Source organism: Bombus bifarius, unplaced genomic scaffold, assembly GCF_011952205.1.
Source record: "Bombus bifarius isolate JDL3187 unplaced genomic scaffold, Bbif_JDL3187 scf7180000008006, whole genome shotgun sequence".
Classification (NCBI taxonomy): domain Eukaryota; kingdom Metazoa; phylum Arthropoda; class Insecta; order Hymenoptera; family Apidae; genus Bombus; species Bombus bifarius.
The window spans coordinates 370,502-388,482 of NW_022884384.1; the positions used below are offsets into that span (position 1 = coordinate 370,502).

Sequence of the window (17,981 nt, forward strand, 5' to 3'; positions counted from 1 at the left end):
AAGAAACAGATTGAATGTGAATACGTATTCAACAACGCATTGCATTGCATTAACTTCTAGACAAAATAACCGGGTACTGTTTATTACATTCTGCTAGCAGACATATTGACACAGTTTATGATTGCTAAACAAATGGAATTCGTCTGTGGCATACCTTACTCAAATTATAAGAAATGCATATATCCACAAAAATAAACAGTAATTGAGTGTTTGCAGGGTAAACCAATATAATACAGTAAAAAATCCTACAGAATCCATTTACAGAAATGTAAAGACTTTAATGTACAGTGCCTATACGTCCCGTATCGCAAAAAGATGGAACAATGCTCCTCGTGATCCATAGACGACCACTATATACTATATTAATAACTGAATTGAGATGAAGGCAATTTGAGTCAGATATCATATAAGTCATTATTTTCTGTACCGCCAAGGAGGAAAGTCTAATACGGGGCTTACTCGTTCCACACCTTTTGGAAATAGGAGAGTGATGGAAGGAAACTTCCTAATATCTATACTGTTTTCCTTGTGAAAATTCGTTTCGACTGAGAAAATTGAGCTTTCTATGTTATTTTTTCATTGTATTATTTTATAGAAGCGACGCATCGAAATATTCCTTTACAATAATTGTGCAATATTCAAAACGTTGTTACGGTAAATAAAAATTTTTTGTTTAGCAGTTTGTTTGTTGTTGTTAACTATACGTAAAACAAAGCGATAATTTTGAAAAAAATATCTTAACTGATAAGATGGCAATTTTTATCTTCTCGATGCTTAAGTCTGGTATGAAATTCAATCGAGCTCTAATTGTACTTTGTCCATCAGCGATAATACGGTAAATTTCTCAAGAGAGGGAAAATTACAAATGAGACGTATATACAATCACTGCCGACGATACAAAGCTCATTCGAATAATGTGCGTTGAGAGATTCAGAAATGTTCTCTCATTTAGCGCAATTCTGAATTTGGCATCTGTTACATTATAGTGCTTGTGAGTGTTTCGTCCAAGATCTGCTAGTGTGGACTCTTCAGTAAGGCTCTCACCTAACAGACCTATACCTTAAACACAATGACAGAAGAGAGAAAGTGAGCATTATAGTGCTTGTGACGACTGAAGTATTCGTTTCATAGTGGTACGTACCGCATATTTCACTGTAAAACATACGGCAGAATTAAGCTATTTGTTCTAATTCTTCATTATTTACAAATAATTTTCATCCCTCATTTTGTAACTTAAATATCGTAACCACTGTTATACTTGAGGCATTTATGTATTATGTGCATTCTACTCTAGGCATTTTTAATTATATATAGCGGTCGCGATCCCCAAGATACGAACAAGGGCCTGGCCGAGGTACAAGGCTTGCGATGAAAACGTGACGTTGAATTTTGAGACGTACAGAGGGAAATTATTTACAAAATTAATTAGTCGCCGAAATGAATACTCCAATCGACATATCGTAAACCTTGCCACCGAGGTCTAAGCCTCCAAGTAGTCGCTGAGTGATCGTGATGCGTACGCCCCCTAAGCATTCACCTGTTTTCACTTTGCCAACTCCGGGTGATATCGGTTGTTAAAAAAGAGGACATCCGAGTTGAGTAAGAGGGATATCTACTTTCCACACAATTTAATAGGAATGCTGAGCCCCGAGAGAGATTGTATTTCCACTTGCCGTACTGCGAAGTATTGTGTTATTGCAAATGTTTCATTCAGAAAAACATTTATATGAGAAGAGTTGGACGTTCTGTAAACAACGATGAATCTTCCTGTTCCGCGATACATTGCTCATTTTACCAAATTATTATTTTCGCTATTAAACCGAACATCACACATTTTCCATATTCTACACCATCTTTCTACTACACTTTATATGCATTTACATTTTCCTCAAATGCATAAAACTCCGTAAATTAAAAGTTGTTGATAAATATTGTCTTTCAGGAACAACGAAAGCATTTTTCCTTATCAGACTGATCCAAAATGGCCTTGTTAACGCCATACTGGGGACTGGATGGTATCCTGATCCTGTCGTCACTGATAGTTGCCGCTTATTTGTATGTGACTCGGAAATTCAACTACTGGTCGAAACGGGGCGTGAAAGAGCTTCCACCTACGCCCTTCGTAGGCAACTTCTTGGATTGTCTTCTGTCAAGAAAATCAGCCTCAGAATTTGTCAGGGACCTATACAATTACGGCGAAGGTTTACCTTTCTTGGGATTCTACATCTTCGACAAACCTTACCTCTTAGTTCGCGATCCAGAACTCGTGAAGCACGTCCTAGTGAAGGACTTCGACTATTTCGCTGATAGAAACGCGGCTGCAGATGAGAAAAATGATCGTCTTGGATATGCAAATGTGTTCATGATGAAAAATCCAGGATGGAAATCTCTCAGAACAAAATTAACACCGTTTTTTACCTCGGGCAAGTTGAAGAAAATGTTCGAGTTAATGTTGGTAATCGCTGACGATCTTGCAAAGCATCTCGATTCGTTGCATTTGGAGGGTAAGCCGCATTTCTAGTGCATTTACATAATAACAGATTGACCACGAGAAACTGTTGTTAGTTCAATATATATTTTCAAAACAATAATTCTTATTTAATAGAAATGTTTAACAAAATTAAAAGTTAATTCTCTTGATGAGAGAGACTTTCTAAATTTTGCAACTAATTTTTCTTGATTAAAAATGCAACAATGCTAGACACATCATAGGAAATCAAATATCTGTTTCAGGCGAAGGAAAAGTAATCGAGTGCAAAGATATTAGCGCGAATTTCACTACCGATATGATCGGCAGCACTGCGTTTGGCTTAAGAGTAGGTTCGTTGGAGAATCCAAAAGCACCGTTCCGTGAATATGGCAGAAAGATCTTCGACTATGATTTCCATCGTAGCATGGAATTCCTTAGTATATTCTTTTTTCCTGGATTAGTCAAGTATCTTAAACCGAAGTTCTTTGGAAAAGCAGCGACTAACTTCCTCCGATCTGTTTTCTGGGATGTAATTGAACAACGAGTCGATTCGAAACAAAAGAGGAATGATCTCATCGATTTGCTGATCGAGATGAGGGAGAAATACAAGGACGATGAAAGTCTTAAGGATTACAGTATGTATTTTCTGGAACATTTTACTAATTTTTATTAATGAAATTATTTATTTATCATCAAAAATCAGAAATTTCGAACAACATGCTCTATGAATCACGATTTCATTCATATCCCTATTTCGTGAATCCCCAAGTGAAACAGACGAAAAATAACGCGACTACTTCTTCCAATTATAATTATATTCATGTTACAAATTGAGAATTACGCCCAGATATCTATATTTGCTAATTTCCTTTCAAGTTAATTTCCAATTGTACTAAATATATTAGATCGTTTTGCTGAATTTTTGCTTATGATTAATTTGCATGTTTCAGAATTCGAGGGTGACGATTTAGTATCACAAGCAGCCATATTTTTTACTGGTGGTTTCGAAACATCTTCTAGTACCATGTCTTTCACACTACACGAACTTGCATTGAACCCAGATGTACAAGAGACACTTAGGGCAGAGATTCGCGATGCTCTGGCGAAAACTGATGGCAAAATCACATACGATATGGTACGGTAACTACAAAGATATTAATTTAGAAAATGAATAGCATGTGAGGAATGTTATAACGTAATTGTAATCATAATGGTAAATATCATTTTTTCACAGGTTATGACGTTACCATATCTCGATATGGTTATTTCGGAAACTCTTCGTAAATATCCACCTCTAGCATTCTTGGATCGAGTCACTCTTGCCGATTACAAAATTCCTAATTCCGATCTGGTGCTAGAGAAAGGTACCCCGATATTCATTTCGATGATGGGTTCGCACTACGATCCGCAGTATTTCCCAAATCCGGAAAAATACGATCCACTCAGATTCTCCGAGGAAGCCAAACGTTCCAGGCCAAATTGTGTATACTTTCCTTTTGGTGAGGGACCCCACATCTGCATTGGTTAGTAAAATTTTTCAAAATATTTTGCAACATCTTTAACGTTAGAACTATCAATGGCAAAAATATGAAAGCGGTGTTAAAAGAGTCAAAGTGAAATACATATATAAGCAAACATACGTACTACAAGGACACATATAGATTATTCTTTCTTTAAAAGATATCTATTTTTCTAAGGATGACGTATGTACTTTTGTCCCAGAACAATTTGCAATCAGTTTCATTAAGATATGCACGGTGGTTGGTAACTGGTGGTACAAGCAGAAAGGGGGTGATTTTACGCGAAAAAAGAAGTCAAAAATATAGAATAAAGATTTTTCGTTTGAGGCTTTGTTTTCGAGAAAATCGACTTCGAATTTTCGCTCGGTATGCGTGCACTTTATCACGTCTTGTTATAACGGATCTCATTGCAGATCGTTGTCTCGATGGAAAAATTAAAAAAAAAAAAATAAAAAAAAATTTTTATTCTATATTTTCGACTTCTTTTTTCGCGCAGAGTCACCCCCTTTCCGCTTGTACCACCAGTTACCAACCACCCTGTATAAAATGTTATAAGTAGAAATTTTAATCTCAACCTTCACCAATCTCGAGGTTGTCACTTGGCGACAACATTTACTTTTATCAAGAGATAATCACATCGTCATATATATCGTTCGTTCCACTTGTCAACTATCTTTACGCGGATCTAAATCTCATTGTGTTCAAGACTTACTTGTCTATAATCTAACAAATATAAAATTATAACTAATATAATTTAAAAAATTAAAAATTACAATAACAGTTAGAAACTACTGGAAAAACTCGTTCGTATTATACGTAATTAAAAATTCTTCCACTCATGAATGTGGTGGGTAATTTACGCGTCCCAGTACCAATTCGTATCTTTCAACTTTCTGTTGGCCGGCACTTTTAATTTTACTCACGATAATTTCTCTCTGTCACTCTTCGATTCAGGTCTGCGGTTGGGACTCATGCAATCCAAACTTGGAGTCGTACAAGTATTGAAGGACTACGAAGTTTCGCCTTGTGAAAAAACCAAAACTCCAGTGGTTCTAGATCCCAAAGGACTCACCACGACATCGTTGGGAGGATTATATCTCAACATTCGAAAGATTACCACTGCTGCTGGTTAAACGAAGCTAAAGTTTTACGAATCGCGTTGTGCATTTCAATTTTCTGCTTTGCGTGTGATAATTTTGATATAATTTACTACTGATTCGGCAAAATGCAACAAAGGACATCTATTTCTTTCTTGGCAGAAATGAATCCTTAGGTGTTAAATATATTTTAGAATCGTAATTCTAAATGCTTGATACTTGTAAATACAAATATCTGAAACTAACGAAACTTATAAATCTTAAATAACATTAAATAATACGAAATCTTGTTTCTGTAGATTTTCTGTATCGTAATGGGAAGGAAATATATTGCGTGCAGGGGAAATAGAGTTCTCTTTCACTTACATTGTCACGTTCAGATATTTATTTAATGGAGTCATTCACACTTACGTGTATGTGTAAAAATATGTACTACAAGTGTAAACTAGTCAATATTGTGCTTTCTTTAAAAAATATCTGTTTTTTAACCATACGGTACATATGTTTCACGTAGATCAATTTGTAATCAGATTAATAAACATATACAAATATATATGTCACATGGGTACATCACTTTGGCAGAAGGCAATCATATAGACATGGGTAACATTCATTCCACCTGTAAATGATTTATACATGGTCCTGGATATCAGAATGTTGACATGATTTTCCTGTTTATTCCTTGTTAAATGAAAAATCACATTCCACCATAAAAAAAAGGACTCCTTTAACTTTAGATTATACATATATTCCAATATACATGTGTATCGCATTTGCTCAATAATAATTTAGCATGTAACAATACTAGCATATGGATAAGGAACAGGCTTTGAGCCAAGGATATTTTTCCATAGACGGGTTAAAAATTTAACAAATTGCAGATTACGTTATTATTTATCAATACATTCTACAAATATTTATTGCACGATGAACGGGGCAATAAGTCGCAGAAATTTTTCTGTGAAATCCGACTCTAAATCTCCTGGATAACTTTGTAATTGAAAACCTCCATAATATTTGTTACCAGTTGAGATTATTCACTTGTCAATAATTTGTACATTTTTATTAATTTTAATAATTTCACTTGACACTTCACAACAAGAATGACGGTTCAATATGAAATTATCACGTATGTTACTTCTAAAATATTACTGCCTACATTACTGCACTTTTTGCTATTAAGCAGGTAAATAACGCTGATACATTGTAACCTCCAACTTCATTGATAACACCTTTTCAATTATGCGAAAGATTATTCGTTATAATAGATGATATGATGTATGTTCTAGAATATGTACTTTAAGCAAATATACTAGGTCATGTTGGAAAAATGGCAAAAAATACCTTTGTGCGAAAATAGAAAATATTGTCATTTATATGACCCAATTCCGTATAATTTGTACCGCTTATTTGTCCGGGTCTGGGAAGAGGAAAGTGATTGAAAGCAACTTTTCAATATCTATACCTCCTTACGTGTGAAAATACAATTCGATTGAGAAAATTGAACTTCCAATGCAATTTTTTAATTATATCATTTTATGGAAGCGGTTGATCGAAATATGTCTTTACGATAATTGTGTAATATTCAAAATATTGGTGCTGTATATAGAAATTTTATAACATGTCTCTTAATGTGTGAAAATTAAGCAGTAGATTACCGCCGAGATGATTATTATACATTAAAAACAATTGATAACGTCGAACAAAATATCTTACCTGATAAAATGCCAATTCTTACCATTTTCTCAATGCTAAAATCTGCTACGAGAATTTTTCGCAAATGGCACTTTGTCAGCAAGTAATGATTCAGCGGTAAATTTCACAAGAGAGGGGAGATTACGGGATGAGACGTATATACTATCACAGCCGACAATGCAAAGCTCACTCTTGCAATGTACATTACAAGCTTCGGAAATATTTTCTTATTTTATTTGGCATCTGTGACTATATATCTGTGTTTCATAGCGGTACGTACTGTATTTTTCACTGCAACACACGCCGCAGAATTAGATTATCTGTTCTATTTTTCTGTTATTTTCTGATAATTCTCCTCTTTTATTTTGCAAATTAGATTCAAATGTGTTCCTACTCTATTTCACGAACTTATGTACCATTTCTTCCTTTTCTGAATCATTTACTCAGTTTTAATCGAACAGTATTTTCCTAATTACCCCCAAAGTTTACTGTTTGTCTTTAATTAATAGGCAACTGACATTAGTGATTTTTTTAAACCAGAGACTGATAACTTATTTCATTTATTATACATGAACAGACCTCCAGATATTTATGCAATTTTGTATTTTTATGAATGAAATTAAACACAAATAATGATTTATTTCACTCTCATTAAATAGAACATCATAACGACTGTTTTACATGTATTATGTCCATCCTACTTAGCACTCGCCCACGCACGTACGGCAGTATCAGAGTGTCGTCGACTTTGGGAAAAAGAATATCCGACCAAAGGGAGCGTAGACGCCTACATTTCCCTTAACATAAGAAGCAAGCGTAACGAGTCTCGGGGACGATCGTATTACAATGAAGCATTCCGCGAAATATTTTCCAGCTTTTGCATTTCTCTAAATCCATGATAATTCGCAATCCAGGTGGTGTTGATAAATATTATATCCTGAGATCAACAAAAACATTTTACCTTTTCAGACTCATTTAAAATGGTCTTATTAACGCTACACTGGAGTCTGGATGGCATCCTCATACTTTCGTCCCTGATGGTTGTCGCTTATCTGTTTGTGACTCGGAAATTTAATTACTGGTCGAAACGGGGCGTGAAAGAGCTTGCACCTACGCCTTTCGTAGGCAACTTCATGGACTGTCTCCTGTCAAAAAAATCGGCCCCGCAATTTCTCAAGGACCTATATAATTATGGCAGAGATTTGCCTTTGTTGGGTTTCTACGTCTTTGATAAACCTTACCTGTTAATTCGCGATCCAGAACTCGCGAAGCACGTCCTAATGAAGGACTTCGACTATTTCGCTGATAGGTACTCGACTGCAGATGAGAAAAATGATCGTCTTGGATACGCAAATTTATTCATGATGAAAAATCCAGGATGGAAATCTCTCAGACCAAAATTGACGCCATTTTTTACTCCGGGCAAGCTGAAGAAAATGTTCGATATAATGCTGCCAGTCGCTGACGACTTTGCAAAGCATCTCGATTCGCTGCATTTGGAGGGTAAGCCGCATTTCATGAAAAACTGTTGTTAGTTCAATATATATTTTTAAAACAATAATTCTTATTTAATAGAAATGTTTAACAAAATTAAAAGTCAATTCTCTTGATGAGAGAGACTTTTTAAATTTTGCAACTATATTTTTTTGATTAAAAATGCAACAATGCTAGACACATCATAGGAAATCAAATATCTGTTTCAGGCGAAGGAAAAGTAATCGAGTTCAAAGATATTTGCGCGAATTTCACTACCGATATCATTGGTAGAACTGCGTTTGGCTTAAAAGTAGGTTCGTTGGAGAATCCAAAAGCACCGTTCCGTGAATGTGGCAGGAAGATCTTCGATTATGATTTCCATCGTAGCATGGAATTCCTTGCTATATTCTTCTTCCCTGGATTAGTCAAGTATCTCAAACCGAAGTTCCTTGGGAAAGAAGCGACTAAATTCTTCCGATCTATTTTCTGGGATGTGATTGAACAACGAGTCGGTTCGGGACAAAAGAGGAATGATCTCATCGATATGCTGATCGAAATGAGGGAGACATACAAGAACGACGAAAGTCTGAAGGATTACAGTATGCATTGGCTGCAATATTTTACTAATTTCTCTTAACGAAGTTATTTATGAATCGTTGAAAAATCAGAAATTTTGAATAACATGCTCTGTGAATTACAATTTTATCCATATCCTTATTCCGTCAACTCCCAGTGAAACAGAGGAAAAATAACGCGACTAACTTCTTCCAATATAATTATATTCATGTTAGAAATTGAAAATACTGCACAAATATCTATATTAGCTCATTTTCTTTCAAGTTATTTTCCAATTGTACTAGATATACTAGATCGATTTGAACTTTTGCGATATTGTTTAATTCGAGTGTTTCAGAATTCGATGGTGACGATTTAGTATCACAAGCTGCCATATTTTATATCGGTGGTTCTGAAACATCTGCTAGCACCATGTCTTTCACTCTGCACGAACTTGCATTGAACCCAGATGTACAGAGGACGCTTAGGACAGAGATTCAGGATGCTCTAGAGAAAACTGGTGGCAAAATCACATATGATATGGTACGGCAACTACAAAAATGTTAAATTAGAAACACGGGATAGGCATATGAATAGTATGTGAAAAAGGTTGTAATATAATTGTAAACATACTAAGAAATATAACGTTTCACAGATTACGACGTTACCATACCTCGATATGGTAATTTCAGAAACCCTTCGTAAATATCCATCTGTAGCATACCTGGATCGAGTTACCCTTGCCGATTACAAAGTACCTAATTACGATTTGGTGCTAGAGAAAGATACCCCAATATTTATTTCGACGATGGGTTCGCACTACGATCCGCGGTACTTCCCAAATCCGGAAAAATACGATCCACTCCGATTTACCGAGGAAGCCAAACGTGCCAGGCCAAGTTTCGCCTACTTGCCCTTTGGTGAGGGTCCCCGCGTCTGCATTGGTTAGTAAAATGTTCCGAAATATTTTCCAACATCTCTAACCTCAGAGCTATCGATGGGAAAATTATGAAAGTACTGTTAAAAAAATCTAAATGAAATACATATATGTGCTGACATTTATACTTCTAGTTATACTAGCAGTTACAAAACACCATTGGATTGGACCTTTAGATCATACCTTCTTATATTAGTATTATATACGAATTTTTTTATTAAGGGATCGACATCTTTTTGTTTTGAAATCTCTTTTGCCTCGGGAATATGCATACGGTAAAATTAAACATTACCGGTGTCTCGGTGATGTAAGTTACAATCATAAAGAATGAAGAGAAACATCTGAAAACGGAATACAATCTAACAGAAGTTTATCTCCTTTTTGCACCACTTGTTGAGAAGAAACTACCAGAATATGAATAAATATTTAATAACGCGTTGCACGGCATTATTTATTAAACATATCAATTTGGTACAGTTTACTATATTCTGCGATCAGACATATTGATACAGTTTATGATTATTAAACAAATAAATTTCTGCCATAACACATTCCCGATTAGATAATTGATTAAGTTTTTATTGTTGTCATTAGCATTATACGAAAGATGCAAGTAGCAACCTGTATCTTTAAACATTCTATTGGCTGTCACTTTCAATCTTAATCTTTCGCTCTTTATTTTAGGTATGCGATTGGGACTCATGCAATCCAAACTTGGAGTCGTACAGGTATTGAAGGACTACGAAGTTTCACCTTGTGAAAAAACAAAAACTCCAGTAGTTCTAGATCCCAAAGCACTCACCACGACAGCTTTAGGAGGAATACATCTCAACATTAGAAAGACTACCACTGCTGCTGGTTAAACGAAGCTAAGAAGTTTTGCGAATCGCGTTATGCATACTAATTTTCTACTTTGTTTGTGATAACTTAGATATATTTTACTATCGGCGAAGTTCAACAAATGTCATATCTATTTCTTCCCCAGGAGAAATGAATATTTAGATGTTAAATATACTTTAGAATCGTAATCCTAAATGTCCGACAATTGTGATTTCAAATACCTGAAAATAACTAAACTTATTCAGTGTTAAATAATATTAAGTAATACGAAATCTTATATAATGACTTTATTTATTTGATGAATTTATTTACAGTGATTGAACTAAGAAAACGATGATTATTTAATTAAAGCTTAATGTTCCCCTACCGGACTGCCTGGCGGCCCCGAGGCGCTGAGCCGGCAGCACCCTAGCCCGAACCCCACCGGGGGGCGCGAGTCCAGCGCGCTTCGCCAACGCCACACGGAGTTCCCAGGCGATCACCCATTCAAGTACTATCCGTGCCCGGCGCTGCTTAACTTTCGTGATCTGACGGGAACGAGTGCACTCAGCGCGGCTAGGGCGTTGGCATATCCAAAGGTCTGACCCCATGTATGCTCACTGTCACTAATTTCACTCGCACCGCTGTCTTCATCAATGACCCGTACGATTCGTACGATTAGCCCCCGTGGAAGTCACTTGCGACCCTTCGTTTTCACCCTCTCGCCGCACCATGTAGCGGTCATTGCGTAAAACCGCGCCATACGGTTCGAAGTACTTCGAGTGGAACTTTAATCCAATACCGGCTTGCGTCCTTTTAATCGCTACCAAATCTCTCGTCTTGTATACTACCGCCTTTTTACGCTTTGTATTAAACTACCTCCTACCTTTCTCTTATTACAAGAATATCGTCTAACGTGTCACCTAGCTCTTTATCGAAAGCGAAAGTCGGTTCCCTGGCTACCTAAAATTCAACGGTTCCCAAACATAATTTTAACATGCTTCTAACTTCGACGATCGACACACCGCGCACTCTACGTCCACAAATTTGAATAATATCGGAACAGCAGCGATTTGGCTGTCACTTCATTTACACGTAGAAAGATTTGTAGCAGCACATGAATCATAGGGTAACTCGAATCGAGAGTGACTCATATTGTTGCTTTGCTTCGGAGTATAAGCATCGTTTATATGTCTAAGATTTAAAAATAAACAAGACAGATATGATCGGTAGCACTGCGTTTGGCTTAAAAGTAGGTTCGTTAGAGAATCCAAAAGCACCGTTTCGTGAATATGGCAAGAAGATCTTCGATTATGATTTCCATCGTAGCATGGAATTCCTTAGTATATTCTTCTGCCCTGGATTAGTCAAGTATTTGAAATCGAAGTTCTTGAATTTTCGCTCGGTACGCGTGCACTTTATCACGTCTCGTTATAACGGATCTCACTGTAGATTTTTAAAAAAATTAAAAAAAGAATTAAAGAAAAAAATTTTTGTTCCATATTTTCGACTTCTTTTTTCCCGTAGAATTACCCCCTTTCCGCTTGTACCATCAGTTACCAACCGCCCTGTATATTAGGTAGTCCGAAAAGATTCTTTCATTTTATAAGGAAATGGATGCACAACATTTTCCGTTTTATATTATTTTATCGAATTACGTATGATCCATTTTGTTCTATCAAACTAAAGATTACAATGTTCGACAGATTAGGTTTCATGTTTGTACAAAGATGCATCGTTGTAAAAGACGGGTCTGTAAAAGAAAGACAATTTTCGGACAACCTAATATCTAATTATCATAATTATTTACTCGTCTTATTATTAAATAAATCAACACGTTTAATATCTATCGCAGATTTGACAACTTCTTTCTTCTCCACGGAAATGCCAAGGTTCTCGGATTCCCCCCCCCCCCCCGACAAATTTCACAGTCTTTAATTCTCGATGGACCAAGGTCTTCGATGGTGTTTGTGATTGATACAGGAAAGCATGATTTATTTAACTACAGTTTAATAGAGTAATGTAATGCAACGAATCGAGAACTAACTCACAACTCATGATTCGTGACTAACTCCAGCTAGCTCAACTAACTATCGACTAACTTTCTCCAGCAAAACATCTTTTCGTTACAGTTTTCGTTCTCCCAAACACTCGCACGTGTTCCGCTGCCGCCCATGACCGAATATGCTTACGTAATCCTTTTCGAAGCACCTAATTTTATGAAAGGCGACAGTTATATCGATGTGCTACACAGTCCATTAGAATTTCCCATCCCATCTGGTTTGTTCCATTTTCTATTTACATTGTTGTTCGCATTCCTAGCGAGTTCTTTTTATGATTATTCCACGATACTACAATATGACATATATGGTTTATATAGAACAATTTGTAATCAGATTAATAAACATATACAAAGATATATGCCACATGGTTACATCATTCTTGTCAGAAGGCAATCATATAGACATGAGTAACATTCATACCACCTGTAAATGATTTATACATGGTCCTGGATATCAGAATGTTGACATGATTTTCCTGTTTATTCCTTGTTAAATGAAAAATCACATTCCACCATAAAAAAAAGGACTCCTTCAACTTTAGATTATACATATATTCCAATATACATGTGTATCGTATTTGCTCAATAATAATTTAGCATGTAACAATACTAGCATATGGATAAGGAACAGGCTTTGAGCCAAGGATATTTTTCCATAGACGGGTTAAAAATTTAACAAATTGCAGATTACGTTATTATTTATCAATACATTTTACAAATATTTATTGCACGATGAACGGGGCAATAAGTCGCAGAAATTTTTCTGTGAAATCCGACTCTAAATCTCCTGAATAACTTTGTAATTGAAAACCTCCATAATATTTGTTACCAGTTGAGATTATTCACTTGTCAATAATTTGTACATTTTTATTAATTTTAGTAATTTCACTTGACATTTCACAACAAGAATGACGGTTCAATATGAAATTATCACGTATGTTACTTCTAAAATATTACTGCCTACATTACTGCACTTTTTGCTATTAAGCAGGTAAATAACGCTGATACATTGTAACCTCCAACTTCATTGATAACAACTTTTCAATTATGCGAAAGATTATTCGTTATAATAGATGATATGATGTATGTTCTAGAATATGTACTTTAAGCAAATATACTAGGTCATGTTGGAAAAATGGTAAAAAATACCTTTAGAGAATATTGTCATTTATATGACCCAATTCCGTATAATTTGTACCGCTCATTTGTCCGGGTCTGGGAAGAGGAAAGTGATTGAAAGCAACTTTCCAATATCTATACCTCCTTACGTGTGAAAATACAATTCGATTGAGAAAATTGAGCTTCCAATGCAGAAATTTTATAACACGTCTCTTAATGTGTGAAAATTAAGCAGTAGATTACCGCCGAGATGATTATTATACATTACAAACAACTGATTACTTCGAAAAAACTATTTTACTAGGTAAAATGCCAATTCTTACCATTTTCTCGATGGTAAAATTTGCTACGAGAATTTTTCGCAAATGGCACTTTGTCAGCAAGTAATGATTCAGCGGTAAATTTCACAAGAGAGGGGAGACTACAAATGAGACATATATACTATCACAGCCGACAATGCAAAGCTCACTCCCGTAATGTACATTACAAGCTTCGGAAATATTTTCTTATTTTATTTGGCATCTGTGACTAGTGAAGAAATCGTTTCATAGCGGTACGTACGGTATTTTTCACTGCAACACACGCCGCAGAATTAGATTATCTGTTCTATTTTTCTATTATTTTCTGATAATTTTCCTCTTTTAGTTTGCAAATTAGATTCAAATGTATTCCTACTCTGTTTCACGAACTTATGTACCATTTCTTCCTTTTCTGAATCATGTACTCAGTTTTAATCGAACAGTATTTTCCTAATTACCCCCAAAGTTTACTGTTTGTCTTTAATTAATGGGCATGCACGTGGAAAAGGAAGCCGAGTCCACCACATCCGAACGATTATACGGATCAGTCACGGATACAATCATTGTACTTTCACTAAAATGCTTTTTGAGAAAATAATTTACAATTACGTTTTATCTATTCTTCTATTTGAACAAACTATGTCCATCTCATAGAATATAGTTTTCTTGAATGGTCATCCTTTCCTAATGATCTCCATTCCTTGATTAAAACTCTAATCTCGAACCATTGCACGTGAGACGCTACAATATTCAACATTTTGCACCAGTAATCCATTAATCGATTAAATGATATACAATTGAGTTCTGGAAAGAAGATTCAAGCAATTTCCTCTTCTTTAATGAAACATCAGAAATGACGTGTTCCACGTGTATTGCATGAATAATTGCTAAAATAAATTTTGTCATGGTTCAACAATTTCTTAAAGTTCCTAAATAAAAGAACGAAATACTTTAGGAGAACACACATTAATGATTTTTCAAAGATCAAAGCTCAATAAAATAATACTTTTCGACTGTTCGTGGGGAGACGCGATCACGAGGAAGCGTGCTAATGGGGTGCCAATAAATTCCCGTTAGGATTAGTTCATCGATATTATATAATGATCGAATCTCTGTTTTGTTTAAGATAGTAGAGGTGGTTGAACTGATCATAACATTGATGTGACAGGTTACAATATACACTTTATTCTAAAAACTTTGTAGGCATAAATATTTACATTCGGTGTGCTTAGATACAAGATAAACAGATGGCTGATGATGATGATAAAAATATTGACTGGTCTACGCACGAAAAACCGGTTAAAAGATGTTGAATGATCAAAATATTTTTGTTTTTCTTTTGTTTGGAAGTTGACTACAATCAATTTTCATTGTGAATTAGAAGTAAACTATTCTGGCGTGGTACTATGTCGTGTTTAATAAGTGTTTATCGTATGTTTGATTCTAGTTCACTCTAATGCTTAAATCTAAAGGGTAATGTCCTGTTAGCCTGCGAATCTGATCCGTTGTGTCAAATAATTGAGTAACTAGTAGGTTTTGGTGGTTGTTAACTCTCATGTTATATCTATTATTACATTTGGATATTTCTTCTTTAACTGTGCATCATACAAAGGTGCATCTATTAAGGATCTCAGAGATTTCGATTGGAATCATTGAAGAATTTTTATGTAGGAATTAGGTCCAAACAGGTTTTAATACGATCTTATAAAGCATTAATTTATTCTGCACGTTTAAGTTGGAACGTTTTCCAATGAGCCACTAGAATTTTTTACATTTTGATTTAGGTTGTTTTGATTTATTAACGATGTGTCGTTTCCATGTCGTTCTTCTGTTCAGAATCATGTCCAGATATCTGACGGAATCTTTGTTCGAAATTAAAATATTGAAATTAAATTACTTATGATCACCTGTGAACAGGTTGGTTTTCGCAGCGTGAAGGTTATATAACTGGATTTATTTTCATTTCTTTTGAAGCACCATCTCTGGTACCACTTTTCCATAGAGTCGAGACCTCGCTGGAGAGGAGAGGAGGCAATTATCGGGTCTGAGTAGGATGCTAGTAAAGCTGTATTAGCATTAGAAAATATCGCTATGGTTATCTCTGTTAACCCCTTAATCTACGATTTATGTTCGAGAATTTTGCGCCGAAAACGAAAACAAGTTATTATATATTGTATTATATATTATATTTGATCCGATCATCGTACTACGAGCTATGCCCGTAATATTTACGTTTGGACCGATCATCGTACTACGAGCTATGCTCGTAGTTGCAGGTTAAGGTGTTAAACTTGGTAAATCGGCAGATATGCCAGCTTCTATTGCAAATGTTGCGGTTATAGCGTCTAAGTATTTAATCATGAACGGCTTATTGGTTAGATATAATATTAAGATGGAGTAGTGAATGTGTGGTAGGATTTTCTTTAGTTTGAATAAAAGTCTTTCGTGCCACACTTTGTCGAATGCCTGTTGAATGATCAAAAGATAGGAAAACTATTGCTGGGTGTTGGTCGCTCCACCACCGGTCGCTTGCGGGTGGAAATGACCGTTGAAAATGGGAAAACGCGACTTTCCCATTTTTACCTGATGTAACAATAATCATAAGGAACGTCTCGACTTGAAATATGTCTTGTAACAATTAAGGGTCCTAATGGTACAATACGAATGCTTTGTTTCGTGACAGCTCTTAAGGATTATTACTAATTACATTTGGACAGATAATGGCCGCCTCGACCAAGCAATAGATTCTGATTTACGTAAAAACTTAGCGGATGTAATAAATACATTAATTACATGTTAATAGACTTGCAAATTTTTGTGGAGTTTCGTATTTTTATGAAGGAAGTTACATATAAATGAAGGTTTATTTTGCACTCATAGGACAGAATATTATAGCAAGTGTTTTACCATGGATACTCATGAATCTAATTTTCATTCATGAATTTTTAATTGTTATGGCGATTTTTACCATATACAGCGGTCACAAGCCCTAGAATGCGAACGACGGCCGGTCCAAAGTACGAAGTTTACGGCAAAAACATCGGAATATCGGATGAGACGAGGCAAATTTCTAACAATATTAACTAGTTACCGATACGAATAGCCCATTCGACGTATCGTAAACCTTATCACCGAGGCCCGATACAGGTAACCACTAAGTGATCGGTGTGCGTACACCCCCTTAGCACTTGCCCTTCCTCGTACCGTAGTATCAGAGTGGCGTCGACTTCGAGAAAAAGAATATCCGACTAAAGAGAAGGTAAAGGCTTACATTTCCCTCAACATAAGAAGCAAGCGTAACGAGTTTCGAGAACGATTTATTACAATGAAACATTCCGCGAAATATTATCTAGCTTTTGTATTTTCTGTATGTAACGTTAGGTGCCTCCCTACACAAATCAGATGTCTACACACCCTTATAATCTTTAGGACCCACTATAAATCTTGGCATTTTCATAGTTAAGATTCTTTAGACCAAGCAAGTATCTTATTAGGTGAAATGTTCCTTAAATTTATTGTCCACTCCGGGAACTTAGGAAAAACTTGGCACTCCTGTTAGCCTTCTTTCCGCGGCGACTAGACTTTCCTTACCCACCAAACTTTTCCTTCGCCAATTAGAAGCAATGACTGTTGCCCTCACTTTTTCAGCCAAACTGCCATCAACGAATCCGATGGTTCCGCGCATCGGACACACCCATCAATAGCTTTCCTCCGCTACAACATCATCGCCGAAATTCATTGATTCATCATCCTTAGATTAGGAAACATCTCTTGACTGCTTTTCTATTCATTAATCAGTCGCAAGTCTAACTTATATCTACACGTACAGCGCGTAACTATCTATATATACGAAGTTGTTGAAATACAGTGAATATTTTAATTCGTTAACCAAGTCTTATCATCAGTCCAACCACTCCTGATCAGTTTTCCTG

General features: G+C 35.7%; 1 protein-coding gene and 1 pseudogene across 3 annotated transcripts; one reads left to right on the forward strand and one right to left on the reverse strand.

Annotated features, from left to right (window-relative positions):
- The first annotated feature begins 914 nt into the window (after nt 1-914).
- Nucleotides 915-10,857, forward strand: LOC117206425 (cytochrome P450 6k1-like). Of its 3 annotated transcripts, none has more exons than XM_033445760.1 (6): nt 915-1,133; nt 1,943-2,504; nt 2,734-3,105; nt 3,421-3,605; nt 3,705-3,993; nt 4,945-5,433. In XM_033445760.1, exons 2-6 carry the CDS (start codon nt 1,982-1,984, stop codon nt 5,121-5,123), a joined length of 1,548 nt encoding a protein of 515 aa, XP_033301651.1. In that variant the 5' UTR covers nt 915-1,133; nt 1,943-1,981; the 3' UTR covers nt 5,124-5,433. The 3 variants fall into 3 exon arrangements, with proteins under 3 accessions (XP_033301651.1, XP_033301650.1, XP_033301649.1); XM_033445759.1 differs by lacking the exon at nt 4,945-5,433 and adding an exon at nt 10,435-10,828 and having other exon boundaries at nt 920-1,133; XM_033445758.1 differs by lacking the exons at nt 915-1,133; nt 1,943-2,504; nt 2,734-3,105; ... (1 more) ...; nt 3,705-3,993; nt 4,945-5,433 and adding exons at nt 6,931-7,054; nt 7,752-8,285; nt 8,486-8,857; ... (1 more) ...; nt 9,469-9,757; nt 10,435-10,857.
- A 182-nt stretch (nt 10,858-11,039) lies between these two features.
- On the reverse strand, nt 11,040-11,158 carry LOC117206446 (annotated as a pseudogene).
- Between the last annotated feature and the right edge of the window lie 6,823 nt (nt 11,159-17,981).